We start from the raw sequence: 23,951 nt of genomic DNA, 5'->3' as shown, positions 1-23,951 counted from the left end.
GGATGGCACTCGGAGCTCTTCGTTTTCCGAAGTTACCCCAAGTTACCTCAAGCCATCCCGCTGGCAATTTTCATTCTAGCCGACGAGAAGGCAGGGGAGGCAATTCAGGGAGATTAGTCGCCCCGAAGAAGAGGAGCTTTGTCACCGAATTGCAATGTGTGTCTCTGCCCTTATCTATTATAGATCACTAGTTGCCCTAAGCCGCGCTCTAGACTCACAAGCAAAGCAGATAGGCCTTCCTTCTCTTTCTGGGAAGTAGACAGAAGGTGTTGTACTCTCTATATGGCCATATAGCACCTGTGGAACTTTGATCAGTTCATCTGAAGTAACATCTGGGTGCTCAGCAGCAGATCTGTGAGGACTCTCTAGGGGCTTCTGGAAGTCATTCCAGGAAAACCAATGTGAGTTTTAGCAGAGAACACTTGTTGGTTGGAGCAGATGGAGGTGTGCGCCAGTGTATGGCTACAGTTGGCATTATTTAATAAAGTGTTTGCTATTAGGATGCTAAGAGTGCACCCCTTGAACTATATGTATAAAACCTCTACAGTATCATGAAAATAGCATTGCACTACATTCTTAAAGGCAAGCTGGTCCATCCATTTAAATGAAGGCATTCTATCAAGACTATTGTAGCACTCTATGATAGACATGAAACCCTCCTGTACATAAATTGGAAACCCAACAACCTGAGAGACAGGCACCCCACACGCCCTGGCAGTCTCTGTACTCACCAGTCCCATATCATGTGATACAGTAGCAGAAAGTGTTTATAACAAACGTAGAAATGGAAGAAACACAAAGGGGCAGAGAGGTAGGAAAGGAGAGAGAGAGAGAAGCAGAGAGGTAGATAAGGGGTTGGAAGTAGAGATGCACCGAATCCACTATTTTGAAATCGGCCGAACCCATCAAACCTTCAAAAAAGATTAGATCAAATACCGAACCCTAATTTGCATATGCAAATTAGGGGTGGGAAGGGGAAAACATTTTTTACTTCCTTGTCCACACGATTTCCCTCCCCACCCCTAATTTGCATATGCAAATTAGGATTTGGATTCGGTTCGGCCGTGCAGAAGGATTCGGCCTGAATCTGAATCCTGCTGAAAAAGGTCAAAATCCCAAACCGAAATCCTGGATTCAGTGCATCCCTAGTTGGAAGGAATAATGAAGAGAATCAGAGACATAAAAGGGAAGGAGATACGTAGAAACAGAGTAAAACAGAAAGATTAAAGATTAACCGGCTGGTAGGGAAGTAGTGTTAATGTGTATGTGGAGAATATATATATATATACAGTATACAGATATACAAATCCTTTCTCCAATCTCAATGCTAAGAAATGGCACTCGACGGCTATAGGTTGGGCACATCATTTTCCATTAAAAGAGATCTCTGCTTCCAGTAAATAAACACTCACCCTGTCATTCTTGCCCCGGGGTCTGGCTGGGGGTCCTGTAAATCCCAGGAAACAAATTTCTGCTTTGGGGCAGAGAAGTGAGAGAGAATTTGCAGAGCGGGGGCTGTGAGGACAGAAGTAAAGATCATTCCAGGTCACTGGCCTCTGATATGGGCCCCGGGGCCGCTGTTATGTCATGTGACCCAATATCTGGTTCTATTAACTAGTGCACTGCCTGCCAGCCCATAACTGCATGGGAATGAGGAGGAAACCTTCTATCCAGCTGGGCACCGAGCAAATAGACATGATTCCTCCATCTTTACTATAGAAGCCGAGACATATGCCAATGAAAGTCTTTAGTGTATTTAGCAGAATGTACTTGTCATGCCTCTCATTCTCCTTCCCCCACCCAGTAGTCTGGTCCCAGCCTGAAACAGAATTATCAGAAGTGTATTGGACATGTCATTATGTAGAACCAGCAAGTTCCCAGCATGCGGTCATTGTCCTACACCTGTGCTCAGTGGAGCAGAGAGGCCAATTAGACACAGTCTGAAATCTCCAAGACCCAATGTCTTCAATATCATAACCTTTAAAGAAATCATTAAGCTGAAAATATGTTTCTGTTTAGAAATAGTGTATTTTATATACAGAACTGACTGTACCAGCCCAGAGGAGGTTTGACAGCCCTATGACAATAATGATCCAGAAATTCAAAGTTGCCCCCGGCAGCTCCCCATCGTGGATCTTGTTAGGCCTCTTTTGTGAGTCAGTGGCACTGCACATGCTCAGTGGGCTCTGGGCTGCTACTGAGAAGCTAAGCTTTGGGGAAGCAGAATGTGAAGTGACATGTTAATCAAGTCTGATGCAGAATGCACTGGTTAATGTGCAGCCATGTAATATGAATCTTACCGTATATACTCGAGTATAAGCCATCCCGAGTATAAGCCGAGGTGCCTAATTTAACCCAAAAAACTGGCAAAGCTTATTGACTCGAGTATAAGCCTAGGGTGAGAAATGCAGCAGCTTCTGGTAAGTTTCAGTCAAAAAATTGAGGGTTTCTGCTCCCATTGGATGTGTCGGTGTCTCGTTTTTGGATGTCGGCGACCATTCTTGGACGCCGGCAAATATTCTTGGAGACTATTCTTGGACGCCGGTGACTATTCTTGGGCACCGGTGACTATTCTTAGACGCCGGCGACCGTTTTTGCGCTTGACCCGAATATAAGACTAGGTAGAGTTTTTCAGCATATGTTGGGGGCTGAAAAACTCGGTTTATACTCGAGTATATATACGGTAATCACTTATTAGTTCTGTAACATGACATTTATATTGTATAATATGGCACCCCTGCTGCATCTTCATTGGTTCAGAATTATAACCCAAACAGCCCACTTTTAAAATTCAAATGCCGGAAGGAAAGCACTGGGCTATGTCAATACTAACTGTCACTTTTGGGAACGAGTTGGTTTTGGAACTCTGTCCCCCCTATAGAAAGCCCCAGGGAGCAGCACCAATACAATGTTCCAAGGAAATAGGGAGGTGCCTATGGGGGTCATTATTTTAGTAACACATACGTTTAGAAACGGATCCGCACACACTCCACATTATGCAGTCGAGGAATGAACCCATTTTATGAAGCGAAAAGAACGAAAGAAAAGATTTACAGGTTAATAAAGGCGAAGTTATGGGCATAGAAAGAAAATATCTTTTGAAAACTAAAAAGAAAGATATGAATAAAAGTAGGGATGCACTGAATCCACTATTTGGGATTTGGCCGAATCCCTGAATCCTTGGTGAAAATTCTTCTTTTGTGACAAAAAGTCATGTGATTTCCCTACCCGTCCCTAATTTACATATGCAAATTAGGATTCAGATTCAGTTCGGCCAGGCACGAGGATTCAGCCGAATCGAAATCCTGCTGAAAAAGGCTGAATCCTGCCCGAATCCCGAACCGAATCCAGGATTCCGTGCAACCCTAAATAAAAGACAACAAATTATGGTCTGTGTAACCACTTATGGTCCACATTCTACTTTTATTAAAAAAAACTATACTACAACATTGGCCTATTCTACAAAGGGATAAAACCGTTGGCAGACTTTTTGAGAACAAACCCCTTTTTAGCAATAAAAAAGGAAAAAGTATAGCCAATGGGATCACTAGAACTGATTTAAAAGAAAACAGAAAGGTCTATATACAGTAAATACACCAGTAAACCCTCAAAGTAATGCTGCTCTGAGTCCTCTGTCAAAAGAAACAGCACATTTCTTTCCTTCTATTGTGTACTCATGGGCTTCTGTATCAGACTAAATGTTTTCAGCTTAAACCTCCAGGGCTAGGGCTTGAGCATGCTCAGTTTGCTCCTCTCTCTCTCCTGTAATCTGTAAGTGAGCAGGGAGAGACTCAGGCAGGAAGTGTTGTCACACCAAGCTAATATGGCAGCTGCTATCCTAAACAAACAGAGAGAGCTTCTAGAGCTGTTTACTCAGGAATGGTAAAGCATTCTGCAGAATAAATATAGTCTTAAAGCTTGCACTATTGTGGCTAATATATTGGCAATAAACTGTTTTAGTAGGTTTCCTTCTCCTTTAAGTGCCCGTGTGGCCTCTGTTATGCGGGTCAGACATCAAGACCCTTCAAAATTCGAATGAATGAGCATAAGAGTAAAATAAGAAACTTCAAACCTGAAGCTAAAGGGGAAGGAGACACTGTTGGCCAGAAAAAAGAGAAAGAAAAAGAGAATTTTAAAAAGGAGACCCTATTAGCAAAAATTTTTACGAATCAAAATACAACATCTCACAACTGAGATGGCAAATCGTGGAAGTAATAAATAGGGAGAAAGGTGATGTCGATAAAAGGTCTTTATTAAGACGGGAGGCCTTTTGGATCTGGCAGTTAAAAACACTTACTCCAAAAGTGTTTTAATGAGAATTTTAGTTATACGTGTTTCCTGCGATAGATATTTTTCAATCTTTCTTTCTTCCATTGTTTTTATTTTTTTTCACAGATAAGAAGTGCCGGGAGATAACATAGAATACTAAGGGATATTAGTAATCCCACAGGCAGTGAGGCATCATGTTTATGTATTTTTTATGATATGATAAAGCCATTGTAATTGTTTTTTTTTTTTTTTGCATGAATGAATAATTTTCTACTCACTATATAGTTCATCCAAATTATGGACTATACTTTTGGACATACAAAGATATACAAAGATGCTGAATTTTCCTAATTGGACTAATGAGTTTCATGCAAGGGTTAACACTTTATGGAATTGCATGTTGGGAAAAGGAGGCGGGGAAAGTTGGGTTTAAATGGGTTTCTGAACTAAGAATTGTGTCCTGATGAAGGGAGGGTGTGTGCCCCCCCGAACCGTTGATTTTGTTGGTGGTATAATAAAAGAGGTTCATTCCCCGACTGCATAATCTGGAGCGTGTGCGGATCCGTTTCTAAATGTATGTGTTGCTAAGGGACCCGGCCGGGCCAACGGAGGACCAGCACCACCATTGCAGTGTTGGTGAATTACATGTGTGTGGTGGGAAAATTACAATGGTCATTATTTGGTACCACCATGTGGGGTTTAGCATTTTGCATAGGGTGAGGTATAGGTATCTCTCCAGAATATAATGTACAAAGTGCGTGGGTATCCAGTGTATGTGAGTATTCCCTGTCCTGCCTCACATCTGTATCTGATTCAGCAGAATTAAAGGGCCAATGTTATTTATATAAACCAATCAGCTAACAGCATGTAGGCAGTAATTCCCTGTTATTTACTGTTACCCACACTAATAAACACAGAGTTGTAAATTGAAAAAAAACCATTTATTTTTTTGTTCAGAACAATTGACACATAGACACCAGGCATTTTTTTCACAGTCAGGTTGGTTAATTTCTTCATGCAGACAATTGCACTATCTGGTCCCAACAGTGTCCCTTCCCACTCTCACCCTCAGACTCCAGTGCCTTCCTAGGGTCCAGTCAGCACCCCTCTTCTTTACAAGACTTAGCCCAGAACTCCAGCCTTGTCAGGTACTTTGCAGTGGGGCTTCAACCCCTTTCACTGATTTCTTGCCTTATCCCAAAGGGCTGTCCTACACCCTAACTGTCCACTCAAACATTGAGTGATGGGTTACCCACTGGGTCACTACACCCTAAAGCTGCCCATTCTGGCTGTCCTATCTCACATCCCACTACTATAATGTGCCATTACACTGGCTTGACCCTCAACTAGCCACATACCCTACCTCTTCCTGTTTGGGTTGACTCTGCTGGCCAGTTGATTTCATGCATGAGTCTTCTTCCCATAGTGCACTTTTCTTTCATGCCATTTCTAGTCTCCACCATTTGTTACTTGGGACATTCCCCAAACTCTATGAAACTATTTCTTCTCAAACAAATGGAGGCTGATGTCTGACTGCCTCAAAGATGGCTAAATGTACCTGGATGAGAAAGAAACCATCTGAAACCTGAAAAGAAGGTAGACAACGTCAGAGACAAAGAGTGCGGATAGCAGGAAAATCCAAGGAAGAAGGCGAGGATCTACTAATGTGGTAAATATATCTTCCATAACTTTATCCCTGGCTCAGGGTAAGGTATTGAATAAGGGACTATCTTTTGCCCCTGCCCAACATCATTGCAACAATCTTGGATGTCAACAAATTTATACGTAAAGGTTACTTCACGGAGACATTTTTATAATGGTGGGATGGGCAATGTTTGTATGATTTGTATGTTGTACATCCACCTCCTCATTGGTTAAGGATATTCCTGTTGATGAGGGGATGAGCGCCATCAGTGTTTATGAAATTTCCAATGGAACTGAAGAGGATAATGAGGACAATGTCAATGCTTTGCAGATACAAGATGATGTTGCTGTTGATGATATTGATTATGGGCATTGGTGATATTGACCCCATAAATACAATTCAATTCAATACAAGTCTAGTACCCAGTCCAATCTAGGGGCCCAACCATGGATCTGGTGGAAGCAGAACTGCATAAATTAGCTCAAAGGGGAGTCATTTAAGAAATTTACAAATGTAACCAAAGAGGAACAGAAAGCTGGATGATTTAAGAAAGAATACCAACATTACCATCAGACAGGCCTATAAAGTTGCATGGTTGCGTGGCTGTTTTTAAACACCCTAGATTATTTGGGCAAAACGAAACTCCACAAGTAGTCAATTAATTATTACCTGGCAATCCTCAGAATTAATATGGTAAGATGGTGGGGGAACTGGCCAACTACTATATTTCTATTGGGGTGGTGGACTCTAGGGACAGTTTCTATTTTCCACCACCTCAATAACATTCAGAAATCCTGAGGACTGCCCAGGTTTGACCTACTGAATTTTTCAGATTTCTGAGATTGGGTCTCTTTAAAACCTTTAGTTCTATATTGAGATTCAGGGCATGTTTTGGAAAACTTAAGCAGAATCTGGTGGTGTGGAATTTACAGATGGTTCACTTAAACTCCCTTATATTATTCTATACCCCACGATAAAGGCTTACAAGTTATTACTGTGATACAGGTATGGGATTTTCTAGATAAGGGATCTTTCGGTAACCTAAGTCTACTAAATAAATTATTTAAAGATTAAATAAACCCATGAGGATTGTTTTGCCCCAATCTTAGTTGTGATCAAGTACAAGGTATTGATTTAATATTACAGAGAACAATTAAATATGTTTTTATATAATCCTAAGTGGAATGCAAAGTAATTGGGAAATACATTTATTAGTCCCTATACCTATAACAGGTTGGCCCAAAGAGCACTCAGCTTTCCAAGGAGGTTCCCAATAATAGGGTTACATTGAACACAGTCCCTTATTTCACCCCACCACTGCATACTCCAACCGTCTCTTCAATTTGCCTATAATTAAGCTTTTACTTTTATTTTTTTAGATAATTTGGGCCAAGAGCCCCCATTCTACTTCGCGGTACAGGTACAGCCATAAAGCAGCGGCTATTGGCACTGGAGGAATAATGATATAAGACAACCATATAACATCACTATAAATGATAAGTCCACTTGTAATAGACTGGGCCTGAACAAGAAGAGACACAAGTCCATCGTCATTCTGAACAAGATGGAGGGCTGCGCTAGAGCCTGTGGGGAGTTGAGATTTGTTCAGATTCAGCTGAAAATAACAACCCAGAGTAAGTCCCAACATTTCTTTGAGCAGGAAATTTAAGAATTTAAGAAGGAGCAAAGGTGCAGTCTCTATGATGCCAGGGCAACTGCAACTCACAGGCTCTCTCCTGTTTCATGATATGCATCAGACAAATGCAACACAATGATAACTAGATCTAGTCTGCTCATTAAATACGTCACTGTGCTTTTATGTGCTTGAAATTACAGTTATTTAATTGGGATATCCCCCAGTGTATAGGTTGGCTATTCTCTTTGGAGAGGCTCAAATGGTCATTTTGTCTCCAGACCCAGAGCTTATGGTGTTTGTACCTTCAGCTGAAACATGTTGGGGGCTGTCATATGTGACTTCCCATCACTGTGCAAGGAATTTTATGATAAGATATAAGGGGTCATTTACTACCTGCTGGGCAGGGGTCAAAGTGCAAAAGGCGGCAACAGGGCCCTGTATTTACCATTTGATCTATGGCAGGTAGTGATGGGCGAATTTATTCGCCAGATGCAAATTTGCGCAATTCGCCGGCGTCCAAAAATTTTTTCGAAAAAACGCACGCCGGCATCAAAAACGGACGCCGCGTCAAAAACGGGCGCCGGCGTCAAAAAACGTGAGCTGGCGCCAAAAACAGGCGCCGTTTCGCGAATTTTTCGCAGTTTTGCGAAATTCGTGAATTTTTCAGCAAAGCGAAACGTCGCAAATTCGCCCATCACTAATGGCAGGTGGTACGGGCAGGACTCTTGTACCTGATCCACCTTGCAGAGTCAATGTAACTTAATTACTTATTTAGTTTATATCAAAGTTGGTTAATATGAAGAACATAGATGTGTTTTTTGGAACTCTTGGCTCTGTGAAATAACCAGGTCCCATATGATACAAGAGAACCATCCAGGTGTCTTTCAGTTTCAAATGTGACCAATCCTTGGACTGACCTGGGCCTGCACCTCACCAGATGAAAGTGGAGAGAAAACAGAAAAAGTAAATGGGAAGTGAATGGGAAGTGAATGGGAAGTCAAGGGGTAGGGGATAATTTGTCTGGAGAAAAGGATAAAAAGGGGAAAAGAAAGAGAGAAAAGAAGGAAAGAAAATGTGGAGACAGAGAGAACATAAAATAAAAATAAGAAATAAAAAGAGAACACAAATGTCCATAAGGCAAAAAGGCTGCAGAAGCTGAATGAGAAGCCACGTGTTGTAGCCTTTCAGCCATTGATCAAAATCTGAAAATATAGAGTAGGAGAAACTGTTATTGGCTAATTTAATTTGATAAAACACAAGCTTTGAGGACTATTCAGATCTCTGCTGCTTGTCAAGCTTCATGAAAGGAGAAAAAAGAGGTGGAAAGTAAGAAACGAGGAGGAGAATAAGAATAAACTTGGCCAATAGAAATAGGGAAGAGTAGAGGAAAAGAAGGAGGAATAAATAGAGCAAACTGTTGGGTTAGTGGAAAAGCTCTCCTAGTCATTTATACAGTAGGTGCCACACACTGAGCCTTGACCTTTATTCACCCCAGGCCAACACTTCCCTGTTCTGTAAGTGATTGGCCAGTCAGTCAGTGAGGTCACTCCCAGGTCCAATCAACATCCCAGTTTTGCAAGAGGTTTATGGGCAATAAGTTCTGCCTCTATCTCTGTATTATGTGCCCTCTAATGGGCGAGAGGAAGCCAAATGGGGCACCTGTATTAGTCCAAAGCCTTATTACCCCCTCTCCCCCCTCTGGGCTTTACCCCAAACTATTTCCAGTGAGCTCTGCTGCTTTGGTGCTTGTGATTCCCGAGTGTCCCAACTAAATCAGACCCTTTGGGGGGTAAATTATACTACAAGGTTATTCCCTGGTGCTGCTGCAATAAAAGGATCAATGAATAACATGAACATCACTCACGTGAAAATGTACCTTGCCCTCTAGTTCAAGTCACAATTGAATTCACTGCACAAGATAGTCTGTGAGTCACAGAGTAACTTTGTACAGTAAATTCCATTTTTTTGGGGGACAAACCCCACCCTTTATTAGGATAATACTAATGTCTAGATCAGTGATCCCCAACCAGTGGCCTAGGAGTAACATGTTGCTCTCCAACCCCTTGGATGTTGCTCCCAGTGGCCTCAAAGCAGGAGCTTATTATTGAATTCCAGGCTTGGAGACAAGTTTTGGTGCATAAAAACAAGATATACTGCCAAACAGAGTCTCCTGTAGGCTACCAGTCCACATAGGGGCTGCCAATAGCCAATCACAACCTTTATTTGTCACCCCCAGGAACTTTTTTCCTGTTTCTGTTGCTCCCCAACTTTTTTTACATTTGAATGTGGCTCACAGGTATAAAAGTTTGGGGACCCCTGGTCTAGATCCATCACTGCATGCGGTAACGCCAGTCTCCACTAGATGTCGCTGCTGTCCGGCTCACTCTTCAGTCTCAATAATGGATTTTTTTCACCCAACTCGAAGATCCAGATTTTTTTTTTTTTTAAATTCCTCCCTCCGCTCTTTCCGGCCATGTGTGATTGCAGTTTCCTCTGGTCGTCCATTGCAAGAGGCTGGGATCAACAGGATCAGCAGGATCAGCAGGACAAGGGAGAGGAGCAGCTTTGGGAGCCACTGAGCCCAAGTCTCACCCTATTCTGCTATAAATCTGCTCTATTTCCTAAGGAACCCCAGTCATGTCAGCACTGAACCCCCTGTGCCCAGCCCTTGCCCCAGCAGCTCAGCCCATGCCCAGCACTGCAGCCTCCTGTGTCTGTGCCCAGAGCTGTGGGAGGGAGAATTAAAGGGGACCTTGTTCCACCCATCCTGTTATTGTGAGCAGAGCAGGCACCATTGGGATTAGCTGCAGAGATTGGCTGTCCCTAATCAGTGGGTGGGCTGCTGTACAGGCACATTACACAGCAGGACCCCTGGGGATTCATTACACATTATCCTTGTAAAGCAATTAGCTGCTTGACTGTAAGATAAAGAATGCTCAGCTGGATGTGAGGTTCAGGGAATCCTGGGCATCTTTATTGCAGGGGCTGGACCAGTTATGAGTCTGACATCAGCCCTGGGACAGCGGAGAGGTTCTGGGTCCAATCTGGGTCTGTTGAGGGGCGGATAAAGGAGTGGCCCATCATTTCCATATGTGTCCCCACTTCCCAGGCGCTGGGCCCTGTGCCTAACTCATCATCAAGCTTTCTCTTTGTATTCCTGGAACCTGACTCTCTCATTGGATGAGCTTTTTCCTGTGGGCACAAACAGGCTGGGTGTTAACCCCTTATTCCTCTTGGTAGGGAGATATTCCCTGTTCTTCTGAGCCAATAAGGATGCTTGGTGATGCCTCTGGTCCTGAGTCTGTGTGAGGAGCCGGCAATTGAAGGGCCCTGTGTTGAGTGGGAGACGCCAGGTCATATTGACTAGGGGCCCCTGGCTGTGCCCGTGCCTGGCATGAAGTGACAATGTTTGGGTGCAGAATGGCAAACCTTAATGGATTTATGGATGAGGTGAGGGGGGAGGCCATGGACATGAGTCGGACCCTACGGAGCCTGGAGACCGGGACTGTTCTGACTCTTTACTACCAGAAGAAGTCCCAGAGGCCGGAGAGAAGGACTTTCCAGCTCAGAATGGACACCAGGCAGGTGTTGTGGTTCCGGACCCCAGAGAAGTTGGAAGGAGACAGTAAGTAACTCGGGGTTCATAGGGGTGTCTTGGGCGTCAGTTAGAATGTTAATGGGCATGAGGGTGAGAAACTAGGGGTTAATGATTATGTTCTAATGAAAGTGCAGTGTCACCATCACACCCGGAGGCAAAATTCTCTATCTATGAAACCAACATTGAACAAACTTAAGGCACTTATTGCTGGTTTGTGTTTTTTATTCCTTTCATAAATCGTTGTGTCTGTGTGAAATAAGCGATAATCGAATCGAGCAAAGTTCACAGAAATCACTACCGACTGCTACACTAGTGACTCCAAGTCAGTTCATTATCGACAACGTCCGGTCACTATCATTGTCATCCAGTCAGTGAGTTTCAGAATGGCCTTGTCAGTGATTGTCCATACGGCCCCTGGTCACTGAGTGTCCATACGACCCCTGGTCACTGAGTGTCCATACGGCCCCTGGTCACTGAGTGTCCATACAGCCCCTGGTCAGTGAGTTTCAGAATGGCCGGTCAGCGGTTGTCGGTATGGCCTGGTCATGGAGTGTCAGTATGGCCCAGTCAGTGATTGTGAGTGAGTGTGAGTATGATCGGCTCCTCTGTCTCTCCTAGGAGACCGCTCAGCCTCCCCTCCTATAGCAGCTTCTGCTCCTCTTCAGGGGTGCTCGGTCCGCAGCGTCCCCACCGCTTAACTCAAACTGTGCCAAAGGAATGGACGGCACTCCACTTGAAGAGGAAAAAAGTCTTTATTACAAGCTAAAAATAGGGATCAAAGGCCCTACGCGTTTCGGGATACAATCCCTTAATCCCTTAAATGATTAAGGGATTGTATCCCGAAACGCGTAGGGCCTTTGATCCCTATTTTTAGCTTGTAATAAAGACTTTTTTCCTCTTCAAGTGGAGTGCCGTCCATTCCTTTGGCACAGTTTGAGTGTGAGTATGGCCCAGTCAATTCTTCATTGGGCAAGACCAACATTAAGCCAAACAGAACATTAGTCCATGCCCAGAGATTGAGCAGCCTGTGGCTTATTGGGGTATTCGATCTTTTAAAGAGCCAGACATAGGGCCGGGTCAAGGTATTTTGGGACCCTAGGCAAGGGCTTCAATCAGTGCCCCCCCCACCCGGTCCTGCATTACCATTTCCCATCTTACCATTTGTACCTGTGCCAACGCCAGTCAATCCCTCAGATTGCCCCCAAGACCCTAATCTGGACATGTGCCAGCAAAGCCAAAACATCCATCATATTGTTACCCCAATCTGTACCTTTGCTAGTGGCTATATTTCCCCAATTGTCTGTTACCTGTGCCAGCAACTGTCAAGAGAGAGGTGGGAAGTGCTTCTGCCCACAGTACGAATCACGGGCAAGAGGGGAATGGAACAGGCAGTTTATAAAATTGAAAAATGATTAAAGGCCAAGCAAACCAGGGTTTAAAAAAAATCCCCTTAAAAGTGTGCCCCCCCCCATGTTTGCGCCCTAGGCAGGCACCCACTCTACCTACCCCTAGTTCCGGCCCTGCCAGACAAACCTTTATCAGGTCAATGACAGAATGATTGTGGGGCCGGCAGGAGCTGCCTGACTGGTTGTGCTGAACTGCGACTCTGATTATACAGACGAATGTGCAATGGAAGGACTAATGTAGGAGACTAAATGGTTTTATTTACTGGCAGTGATGTTGGGAAGAAATCTGAAAGTCTCGTACCATTGGCTTCGGCCCACGATTTGTAATAATGTCAGTTGCCCAACCAATAGAAATGAGCAACATCTCGTGACCAATAAACATAAGTGATGTGTCTCACAGCCAGGAATGGGTCACATGACTCACTAGGTGTACAAAAAAATGCTACTCTAAGTGAAGTGACAGTTACGTTCAGATATTTGGATAAGCCAAAATAGAGAGAAATGCCATTTGTACTTTTATATTGGGGGTTCCCACAGGGGCCTCTTTGTTGCTGGGTGCATAGAATAAATCCCTTCTCTATCCAGTCCTGATAAGTGCTTTGCATATAAGACACAGGCCCTCAAAGGGTTAATTTGAGAGAAAACTTCTCAGGTTGACTTGCACATTGCCCAAAGAGTCAGTCATTCCTGAGTTACCACCTTGTGACATCAACCTTCTTCATCCCCTTTTTTACTCTTCCTCCGCCCTTGTTATTTGTGAAGTGAGGGTTATGCTTTAGTCTTCTTCTCTCCCCCAGTGCAATAAATAAGTAGGTATATTAGCTTCTTCCTTCTACTGTGTGTCACATTCCCAATTTAAAAAAACTACACCACATCCAGATCCCCCTCAAACACCATCAGGTTTTTTTTTGCCAAGCCATGACCCATCTCTGGTGCTTGTGCCTGTAAAGTTCCTCCTGAACTTGGAAGGGGTGCAGGTATAATAAATACTTTGGAGATGATTGGACAAAGGGCAATGCACTTAGAGCAAAAGTGGTACCGAATAGTTCCTCCCTTCCTGCTTCACTCTGCTCTCAGAGTAATGTGGGAGAAGTTACTTGTCCAAAGAGTTTAATTGTGTGTGCTCTGCTTGGAAACAATATATGAAGAATTACACAATGTTTTCAGAATGAGGATTGTTAGGACAGGTTTATGTTGAACATTTGATTTAGCAGTTGGAATATAGGGTGTTGGATTTGGGGTCTGGGAATGTGAGAGAAGTTGTCTCAGTTTGCTGTAGAAACGGACAGAAATCTGTGTGGAAAGCACTTTGCTCAATCAGGAGGTAATCAATAGTTGCACCTGTAGGTATTATCTAAGTAGTGTAAAGAGGAGTCAGTCCAAGGTCCTGCGGGTTACTGTGTGCTAGAAAAACCAAGACCTGAGAAGCCATAGGAAATGAGTAGTACCATAAAGATGAAAAGATAGTAAGGGAAAGAAGAGGAACCTTGGGGAATAAAGAACAATGGGGTCCAGAGAAGCCAATGGGAATGGGTAGTACCAAAAGGATGAAAAGGAAGAAGGAGAAAGAAGAAGAACCATGGGAACTAAAGAACAATGGGGACCAGAGAAGCCACAAGGAATGAGTTGTACCAGAAGGGTAAAAAAAGAAGAATCATTGGAACTAAAGAACAATGGGCACCCCATGGGAACCATGGGGAATGGGTAGTACTAGAAGGATGAAAAGGAAGAAGTAGCAAGAAGAGGAACCATGGGAACTAAAGAACAATGTGGACCAGAGAAGCCACGGGGAATGAGTAGTACTAGAAGGATAAAAAGGAAGAAGGAGAAAGAAGAGCAACCATGGGAACTAAAGAACAATGGGGATCAGAGAAGCCACGGGGAATGAGTAGTACTAGAAGGATAAAAAGGAAGAAGGAGAAAGAAGAGCAACCATGGGAACTAAAGAACAATGGGGATCAGAGAAGCAAAGAAGAACAAAAAGGAGAAGAAGAGCAACCATGGAGAACCACTATAGTAGAGCCAAATGGAACACCTGAAACCTAAGAGAACAGAACCAAGTGGGACAAAAGGAACCTAGAAAAATTAGAAGATCATGGGGCACAAGAGAATTCAAGGGGAGCCACGTAGAACAAGATGTACCACAAGGAACAAGGTGAAACCAATAGTGTCAGGGTGAAACTGGGGGAACAAAGGAGCCCATTTACCCAGGGCTGCTCATGCCAACATTTCAACTAATTACATCCCTGTGTGTGTGTATTTCTACAAACATTTTTAATCATTTCTTGTATTTTTCCACAGTATTGGCTAAAAATTATATTTTGCTGGTTTTTACATCTCCTTTGCTCCAGTTAGAAGGATGGCCTCAGGTCTGATCCCTTTTCTTCCACATGATTTTGGAGGACTTGAGTCCTTTCCTGGTCTTTTCGGTCCTCCAGAGTGTTTGTTATGGAACAGTCCTATCCTATAGGAACATGCTGCCAGATCTCAGTGGAACTTGGTGATAACACAAAATAGGTTATTTCAGGGTAATCGTAGTGGTTTGGGAATGGCCGAGAACTGCTTTTCAACCATGTCACCTGTACCAAGTTCTACTCACCCTGCTCTGTAAATAGAGGTCAATAGAAGATTTCCATTAGAGAGCTGCTCCTCAGAAACTCATTTAGATGATCCAACATCTGCCGGAGCCTCTGTTTCCAATTAAACTTTATTTTTTTAATATCCAGCAGTGAGTGGATCTTCTCCAAGGACTTCTATTTCCTCGGAACTCAGGGGTGGGACTTGATTTGGAGGGGGGGTCCTATTACATTTCTCTACACAATAAAATACATTTGTATCTGGGAGGCATTTGAGTTTCATTGAAATTACAATTAAACTTGCTGCCATGTGGAATACAGTGTTGGTGTGAGCTGATGATACCCCGTTATATCAAAAGCCACACCCACCAAACCACACCCTCCTTACATAAGCCCCACCCTTTCAGATCTGCAAATCTAGATGTGCTCTAAAAACATTATTCATAGTAACACCACTCCACACTCCAACAATACCAACCAGCAGTATCTAACCCCCTCTATTTAATAAAAGGCACAAGTGTTGTCCAGGTGTAGTAACCCATGGCAACCAATTAGATGTATGCTTTTAAACGAGTGGCCTGTAAATGCTAGCTGCTGATTGGTTGCTATAGATGAGTAGACCTGTCACAAACGTTTCACCTTTTATTACATAACCCCATATATGTCTATGGCTCCAGTGTAATTTAGCACCTAGGTTAGTAAATTAGCCCCCACTAAATCATCACCAGAGAAGGAGATTTATTTGCCCTTTGACAGCATGGGATAGAATTGTCGGCAAATGCTGGGAACTAGACCCATAATAAAAGAAAATGTAATGTAAGGCACTTTCCTACATATATTCACTTATAAAACTAAAGTAATTTTAAATAAATGTAATTGCTATTATTGCTATAGTGTTCGCTCCTTTCTGACACTCTCTGACAATGTAGCAGAAGTCAGTTCTCCTCCTCATATTAAGTGGCATATGAAAAGAATCTTACCAAACTGCTATATATATTTAAGTAAATATTGCCCTTTTACATCTCTTGCCTTGAACCACCATTTTGTGATGGTCTGTGTGCTGCCTCAGAGATCAGCTGACCAGAAATACTGCAGCTCTAACTGTAACAGGAAGAGATTGCCTGACCAGAAATACTGCAGCTCTAACTGTAACAGGAAGCGATCACCTGACCAGAAATACTGCAGCTCTAACTGTAACAGGAAGAGATCACTTGACCAGAAATACTGCAGCTCTAACTGTAACAGGAAGAGATCACCTGACCAGAAATACTGCAGCTCTAACTGTAACAGGAAGAGATCACCTGACCAGAAATACTGCAGCTCTAACTGTAACAGGAAGAGATCACATGACCAGAAATACTGCAGCTCTAACTGTAACAGGAAGAGATCATCTGACCAGAAATACTGCAGCTCTAACTGTAACAGGAAGAGATCATCTGACCAGAAATACTGCAGCTCTAACTGTAACAGGAAGAGATCACCTGACCAGAAATACTACAGCTCTAACTGTAACAGGAAGAGATCACCTGACCAGAAATACTGCAGCTCTAACTGTAACAGGAAGAGATCACCTGACCAGAAATACTGCAGCTCTAACTGTAACAGGAAGAGATCACCTGAGCAGAAATGCTGCAGCTCTAACTGTAACAGGAAGAGATCACCTGACCAGAAATACTGCAGCTCTAACTGTAACAGGAAGAGATCAGCTGACCAGAAATACTGCAGCTCTAACTGTAACAGGAAGAGATCACCTGACCAGAAATACTGCAGCTCTTACTGTAACAGGAAGAGATCACCTGACCAGAAATACTGCAGCTCTAACTGTAACAGGAAGAGATCACCTGACCAGAAATACTGCAGCTCTAACTGTAACAGGAAGAGATCACATGACCAGAAATACTGCAGCTCTAACTGTAACAGGAAGAGATCATCTGACCAGAAATACTGCAGCTCTAACTGTAACAGGAAGAGATCATCTGACCAGAAATACTGCAGCTCTAACTGTAACAGGAAGAGATCACCTGACCAGAAATACTACAGCTCTAACTGTAACAGGAAGAGATCACCTGACCAGAAATACTGCAGCTCTAACTGTAACAGGAAGAGATCACCTGACCAGAAATACTGCAGCTCTAACTGTAACAGGAAGAGATCACCTGAGCAGAAATGCTGCAGCTCTAACTGTAACAGGAAGAGATCACCTGACCAGAAATACTGCAGCTCTAACTGTAACAGGAAGAGATCAGCTGACCAGAAATACTGCAGCTCTAACTGTAACAGGAAGAGATCACCTGACCAGAAATACTGCAGCTCTTACTGTAACAGGAAGAGATCACCTGACCAGAAATACTGCAGCTCTAACTGTAACAGGAAGAAGTGTTGAAGCAAAAGACACAACTCTTTTGTCTGTCTGTTAATTGGCTCATGTGATGTAACATGTATGTTTTGTTGGTAAGTTTGTGTGCACAGTGAATCGTACAATCCCAGGGGGCGGCCATTATTTTTTAAAATGGCAATTTTCTATTTATGATTACCCAATGGCACATACTACTAGAAAAGTATATTATTATGAAAATGGTTTTTACATGAAGCAGGGTTTTACATATGAGCTGTTTTATACAATATCTTTTTATAGAGACCTAAATTGTTTGGGGTGTATAGTTTTCCTTTAACGAGCTGGCTTTTGCTACATTTCAAGAGTCAGAACCATCAGCTCCGAAATATAAATAACCAAACACGGCCTTCGATACCAAATGCATTTACCGATAATATTACAGCCAGTGGGATATGTGCAATGAGTGGAAATTGGGAAATGGCTTAGACTGATATTTTCTTTTGCGATGCAAAGAAATTTTTTAGGGTGCAGTTGCCCTTTAAGCAGTTATTGTGCAATGTAATTGGTGTTTTTAGGAAATTTACCAACCAAATATAGTATTCTGTCGATTTGGGATTTCATATATATTGTGTCAGAGAGATTCCCTTGGCTCCGTGTGTCTCTTTAACATCCCCAGGCTCAGTACTGGCGGGGGGGCATCTCTTTATTTTGGCACAAAGATCTGCTTATCCGCTCGGACACTGACTGTGATAACAGAGGGAGCTGTGTGTCCCGCACATGGAGCCTGGCACAATCACTCTCATTCACTCTCACTGGCACAGGGCAATATACTGTATTCATATAGATATATTATAGAGGTATAGGATCCATTCCCTGGAAACCTGTTATCCAGAAAGCTCTGAATTACCGGAAGGTTCTCTCATTGAATTCATTTTAAACAAATAATGCAAATTTCTTATTGTTTTTTTTCTATCTTTTCCTCTGTAATAATAAAACTGTACAGGTATGGGACCTGTTATCCAAAATGCTTGGGACATGGGGATTTATGGATAATTGATCTTTCCGTAATTTGGATCTCCATACCTTAATTCTACTAGAAAATCATGTAACCATTAAATAAACCCAAAAGGCTGGTTTTGCTTCCAATAAGGATTAATGATGGTGTTCTATGAGTCTTACTCTCCAATTGATCTTATTCAGTGCAATGAAGAGACGGGGCCTGTACTTGTGAGTCCAGAGCACACTGGGTCGGCAGTTATTGGATGAAAGCCCAGTCACCATGTGATTAGCACAGAGTCTCCCGTTTGTTATTCACAGGGACAGAACAAAGGGCCCCCAGTGCCCAGACATCAGGGATAAAGGAGATCAGTGACTGGGATTATACCCACCCACCATATATTTACCCCTACTCCCAACACCCATATTTCTACCTCTACTCCCAACACCCATATATCTACCCCTACTTCCAACACCCATATATCTACCCCTACTCCCAACACCCATATATCTACCCCTACTCCCAACACCCATATATCTACCCTTATTCCCAACACCCATATATCTACCCCTACTCCCAACACCCATATATCTACCTCTACTCCCAACACCCATATATCTACCCCTACTCCCAACACCCATATATCTACCCTTATTCCCAACACCCATATATCTACCCCTACTCCCAACACCCATATATCTACCTCTACTCCCCAGCGCCGGATTCCACTTTTGGGCGCCCCTAGGCCGCGCGGTCCTAGCGCCTGCCTTCCCAGCGCGCCGGCGAAAAAACGCCGGCGCAGCTGGTGCATTTGAACGGCGGCTGGGCGGCATGCCGCCCCTATTTCTTTGCCGCCCTAGGCCCGGGCCTATGCGGCCTTGCCGCAAATCCGGGCCTGCTACTCCCAACACCCATATATCTACCCTTATCCCCAACACTCATATATTTACCCCCTACTCCCAACACCCATTAATCTACCCCTACTCCCAACACCCATATATCTACCCGTACTCCCAAGATCCATATATCTACCCCTACTCCCAACACCCAGGAAGAGAGGGAACATGCCCAGGCTACAGGCTGCTCTCTCTATGTGTGTATTTATATATATATGAATGCTCGGTACTTTCCGGATAATGGGTCTTTCTGTACTTTTGGTCACCAGAACCCCATAGGCTTGTTTTGCCTCCAATAAGGCAATAAGGATTAATTATATCTCAGTTGGGATGAAGTACAGGGTACAGGGAGTCTGTTATCCAGAAAGATCAGAATTACGGAAAGACCATCTCTCATAGACTCCATTTTATGAGCTGTATATATATATATGTATGAGCTCAGGCAGAAAATCAGACATGCATATTTGGAGTTTTTGGGAAAAAATTGATTTGTAGATTATAAATTGCAATGGCAGGAGTCAGGTGTCACCAGATTCAGTCAGTGGCCATTCCCATAGGACAGCGATATAATTGTGCCCCCTGCTGATCTGTGCTGCAGATAAGGGACATTCGGAAGGGAATTTTTGAATGACCCCCACCTCCCCAATAATGTCTGAGCCTTTATTTCAAAACAGAACTTGCAGTGTTGGTGTGTGGGGCTGTTTCATTCATGTTGGGACCATGTGCCATTACCCCAAGGCTTTTTTATCATTGCTGAATCCACAATATGTGCAGTGCTCTTCCCACCTATTACTGACAATTGTGCTGCTTCCAGTAACTTCACCAACTCAAGAGCCATCAAGCAACTGGTTAGGGGTTACTGGGTGTGGCTTGGCTGGATGAGGGTGTGGCTGGGCTGGATTGGGGTGTGGCTTGGCTGGTTTGGGTTTGTGGTTCATATTGGTTCTTTTATTTGAAATATGGAAGTTTTCCAACTGCCAAATATTAAAGCAAAGCAAACTGTCCAGTTTTATCTCTTTAACATCAATTAAATGAAATGTCCCCTCAGAGCAGGTCTGGGTCCTGTTATAAAGCACTAGGGAAGTGGTTATTTCATTTTCCTCAATAAAACATCTCGTACTGAACTGATTGGCCTTGCGGCACTGCCAGATTGTTCAGTTTTGCCACATCACTTTAAAGATCAAAGAGAAAGCTTTCATGTGCACAAATGGATGTGATTTTAGCTGTTAGTGTTCTCCATTATCCTCTCCAGACGCACAAGACACTGTCTCTCAGCCAACACATGGAACCTTATCACGAGGCCTCCCTGCTTGGCCAAAAGTCTGACACTTTGTTGCATTTGCGATGGGAATGTAAAGTGGAAATAATATACAGTGACAGCAACATCCACTTAACTATTAAATATATTAAATGACAGCAATAGAGAAATACAAGCTGGAGGCAGTAGGACAAGATGGAGACAGTAGGACAAAATGGAGACAGAAGAGCAAGATGGAGACAGTAGGACAAGCAGTAGAGCAAGATGGAGACAGTAGGACAAAATGGAGACAGAAGAGCAAGATGGAGACAGTAGGACAAGCAGTAGAGCAAGATGGAGACAGTAGGACAAAATGGAGACAGTAGGACAAAATGGAGACAGTAGAGCAAGATGGAGACAGTAGGACAAGCAGTAGAGCAAGATGGAGACAGTAGGACAAGATGGAAACAGTAGGACAAGATGGAGACAGTAGGACAAAATGGAGACAGTAGGACAAGATGGAGACAGTAGGACAAAATGGAGACAGTAGGACAAAATGGAGACAGTAGAGCAAGATGGAGACAGTAGAGCAAGATGCAGACAGTAGGACAAGCAATAGAGCAAGATAGAGACAGTAGGACAAGATGGAAACAGTAGTACAAGATGGAGACAGTAGGACAAAATGGAGACAGTAGGACAAGATGGAGACAGTAGGACAAAATGGAGACAGTAGAGCAAGATGGAGACACTAGGACAAGATTGAGACAGTAGGACAAGATGGAGACAGAAGGACAAAATGGAGACAGTAGAGCAAGATGGATACAGTAGAGCAAGATGGAGACAGTAGGACAAGATGGAGACAGTAGGACAAGATGGAGACAGTAGGACAAAATGGAGACAGTAGAGCAAGATGGAGGCAGTAGGGCAAGATGGAGACAGTAGAGCAAGATGGAGGCAGTAGGGCAAGATGGAGACAGTGGAGAAAGTTTCCCACTAACAATGGATCAAGGGGTGTCTACACGTGGTTCACTGTATGACCCTCAATGTTTTGATGAAAATGTTGCAATAAATATAGATGATTTGGGGCTACAGAGATTTCAGTGCACCATGTATAACTTCTCTATAAGGAGTTAATGTTGTGAAGTTGAAGGACATGATGGCCCATTAAGATTACCTGAGCCAACTGTCTTTATCCAATTGATCACTAGGCTCCAGATACTCCTATATACCTGTCTATGGTACCATTGTCATTAGGCTAAAGGACCCCAAGTTTGGCCATTGGCAAAATTCACAAAATGTAGGAGTAGGACTTTTATGGATCCAAAATTCTTTTAACAACAGTCTCCTTGTTGTGAGTGAGGTCTCAGCTGATCTAGAGGAAGACAAATCCCAGGCAAATATGCTAATATGTTTCCATAACAATAATGAGTGAAAAATAAAAAGGATAAAAAGAATAAACACGGAATGTTCCCAGGACTATAGGCCTCCTGTGACCGAAACTGGGCTAGCGAGTGTGGGGTGTTGCTGTTATACTGGGCTTGGATCCATTATACAGACAGAATTACAGGGGAACTAGCAATTACTGCAAAGAATAGTAAATGTTTTGTGTCTAGCAAATAAAGCTCTGTAATTTGTGAGAGAGCTTGTTTCGGCTGCACTTGTCCCTGACTGTGTAAAACCCAATGAAGTGGATCAGGCAGTGCACAGGGCACAGAGCTGCACATCAGACAGTGAGGAGTTAATGTGGAATGTGTTTTTTTAAGCTTGTGGGTTAGAGATCTTCCTATTGACTTTTCCACTCTCCCATCTGTGTTCCACACACTCCAACAGATAAGTAATGACACCCTCCCAGCAGCCATCCCATCACTTACACAACATTACCAGGCTCTATGTTACAACAGCAACGTCCCACGTCTGGCAGGGGATGCTGGGATTACTGTCTGGCAGGGGATGCTGGGATTGTAGTCTGGCAGGGGATGCTGGGATTGTAGTCTGGCAGGGGATGCTGGGATTACTGTGTGGATGGGGATGTTGGGATTGTAGTCTGGCAGGGGATGCTGGGATTACTGTCTGGCAGGGGATGCTGGGATTGTAGTCTGGCAGGGGATGCTGGGATTACTGTCTGGCAGGGGATGCTGGGATTACTGTCTGGCAGGGGATGCTGGGATTGCAGTGTGTAAGGCATTAGGTGGAGAATGGTTTGCTGCTTCTTGGTGAATTATAACATTGTCAGAGTAAAGAGCTCAATGAAAAAGGGAAATTTACTTTAAAAATTAACGTTGGTTGTGCTGACACTGCCTAGGTAATAAGTAAACCAGGTTTCCTCTTAGATAAACAGTTTAATGGGAGTAAGTGACCCTGTTAGGAGGATTCTACTTGTACATCTGAGTCACTTTGTAGGGATATGGGGCAGAAATATCAGAATGTGTATAGATCGGCTATGCCTGGCCTGGGGGAAGTTATCTGCAACAGAAATAAATAAAAGAATATATATAGATATATATATATATAATATATATAACATGAAATGAAGCAAATAGGCTGGTTTTGCCTCCAATAAGGATTAATTATATCTTAGTTGGGATCAAGTACAAGCGACTGTTTTATTATTACACAGAAAAAGGAAATCAGTTTTTAGAAATTATTTGGATAAAATAGTCAATGGGAGACGGGCATTCCGTAATTCAGAGCTTTCTGGATAATGGGTTTCCGGATAACAGATCCCATGTGTACAGATATATGTATATATATAGCATATATATTAGTCCCAAATTAAGATTTGTCTACTCCTTTTACACGTTTGTTATGGTGGTTTATAATTGAAACTGTGAATTTTATAAATCCCCCCCCAGGGAGTCACAGAAACTTGGCCTGAAGTTGGTCAGGGTTAATGTTTGGGCCGGTGCTTTGTGGGTTAATGTTTGGGTCAGTGCTTTATGGGTTAATGTTGTGGCTGGTGCTTTGTCGGTTAATGTTGTCGCCGGTGCTTTGTGTGTTAAGGTTGTCGTCGGTGCTTTGTGGGTTAATGTTTGGGCCGGTGCTTTGTGGGTTAATGTTGTCGCCGGTGCTTTGTGGGTTAAGGTTGTTGCTGGTGCTTTGTGGGTTAAGGTTGTCGCTGGTGCTTTGTGGGTTAATGTTTGGGCCAGTGGTTTGTGGGTTAATGTTGTCGCCGGTGCTTTGTGGGTTAATGTTGTCGCCGGTGCTTTGTGGGTTAATGTTTGTGCCGGTGCTTTGTGGGTTAATGTTTGGGCAGGTGCTTTGTGGGTTAATGTTGTGGCCGGTGCTTTGTGGGTTAATGTTGTGGCCAGTGCTTTGTGGGTTAATGTTGTCGCCGGTGCTTTGTGGGTTAATGTTTG

General features: G+C 43.3%; 2 protein-coding genes across 4 annotated transcripts in view; one reads left to right on the top strand and one right to left on the bottom strand.

Annotated features, from left to right (window-relative positions):
- LOC108719450 overlaps nt 1-1,551 on the bottom strand; it is a 128,382-nt gene extending 126,831 nt beyond the window's left edge. The window contains exon 1 of the mRNA XM_041566682.1: nt 1,413-1,551. Coding sequence (XP_041422616.1) covers nt 1,413-1,540 — 128 coding nt within the window. The 5' untranslated portion in view covers nt 1,541-1,551. The remainder of the gene's footprint in view (nt 1-1,412) is intronic.
- Nucleotides 1,552-10,033: 8,482 nt separating this feature from the next.
- The window catches only part of LOC108719445 (1-phosphatidylinositol 4,5-bisphosphate phosphodiesterase gamma-1-like), a 52,509-nt gene continuing 38,591 nt past the window's right edge, over nt 10,034-23,951 (top strand). Inside the window, exon 1 of one of the 3 annotated variants that reach the window (XM_041566677.1) lies at nt 10,034-11,175. In XM_041566677.1, the coding sequence (XP_041422611.1) occupies nt 10,956-11,175 (220 nt within the window). In that variant the 5' untranslated portion in view covers nt 10,034-10,955. Of the gene's footprint in view, nt 11,176-22,223; nt 22,326-23,951 lie in introns of those variants that run through there. The other 2 variants (XM_041566676.1, XM_041566679.1) reach the window with 2 other exon arrangements.

The sequence above is a fragment of the Xenopus laevis genome, chromosome 6L (genome assembly GCF_017654675.1).
Source record: "Xenopus laevis strain J_2021 chromosome 6L, Xenopus_laevis_v10.1, whole genome shotgun sequence".
Lineage (NCBI taxonomy): Eukaryota > Metazoa > Chordata > Amphibia > Anura > Pipidae > Xenopus > Xenopus laevis.
The sequence above is the reverse complement of the archived record's forward strand: the minus strand, read 5'-3'. Positions and strand labels throughout refer to the sequence as shown.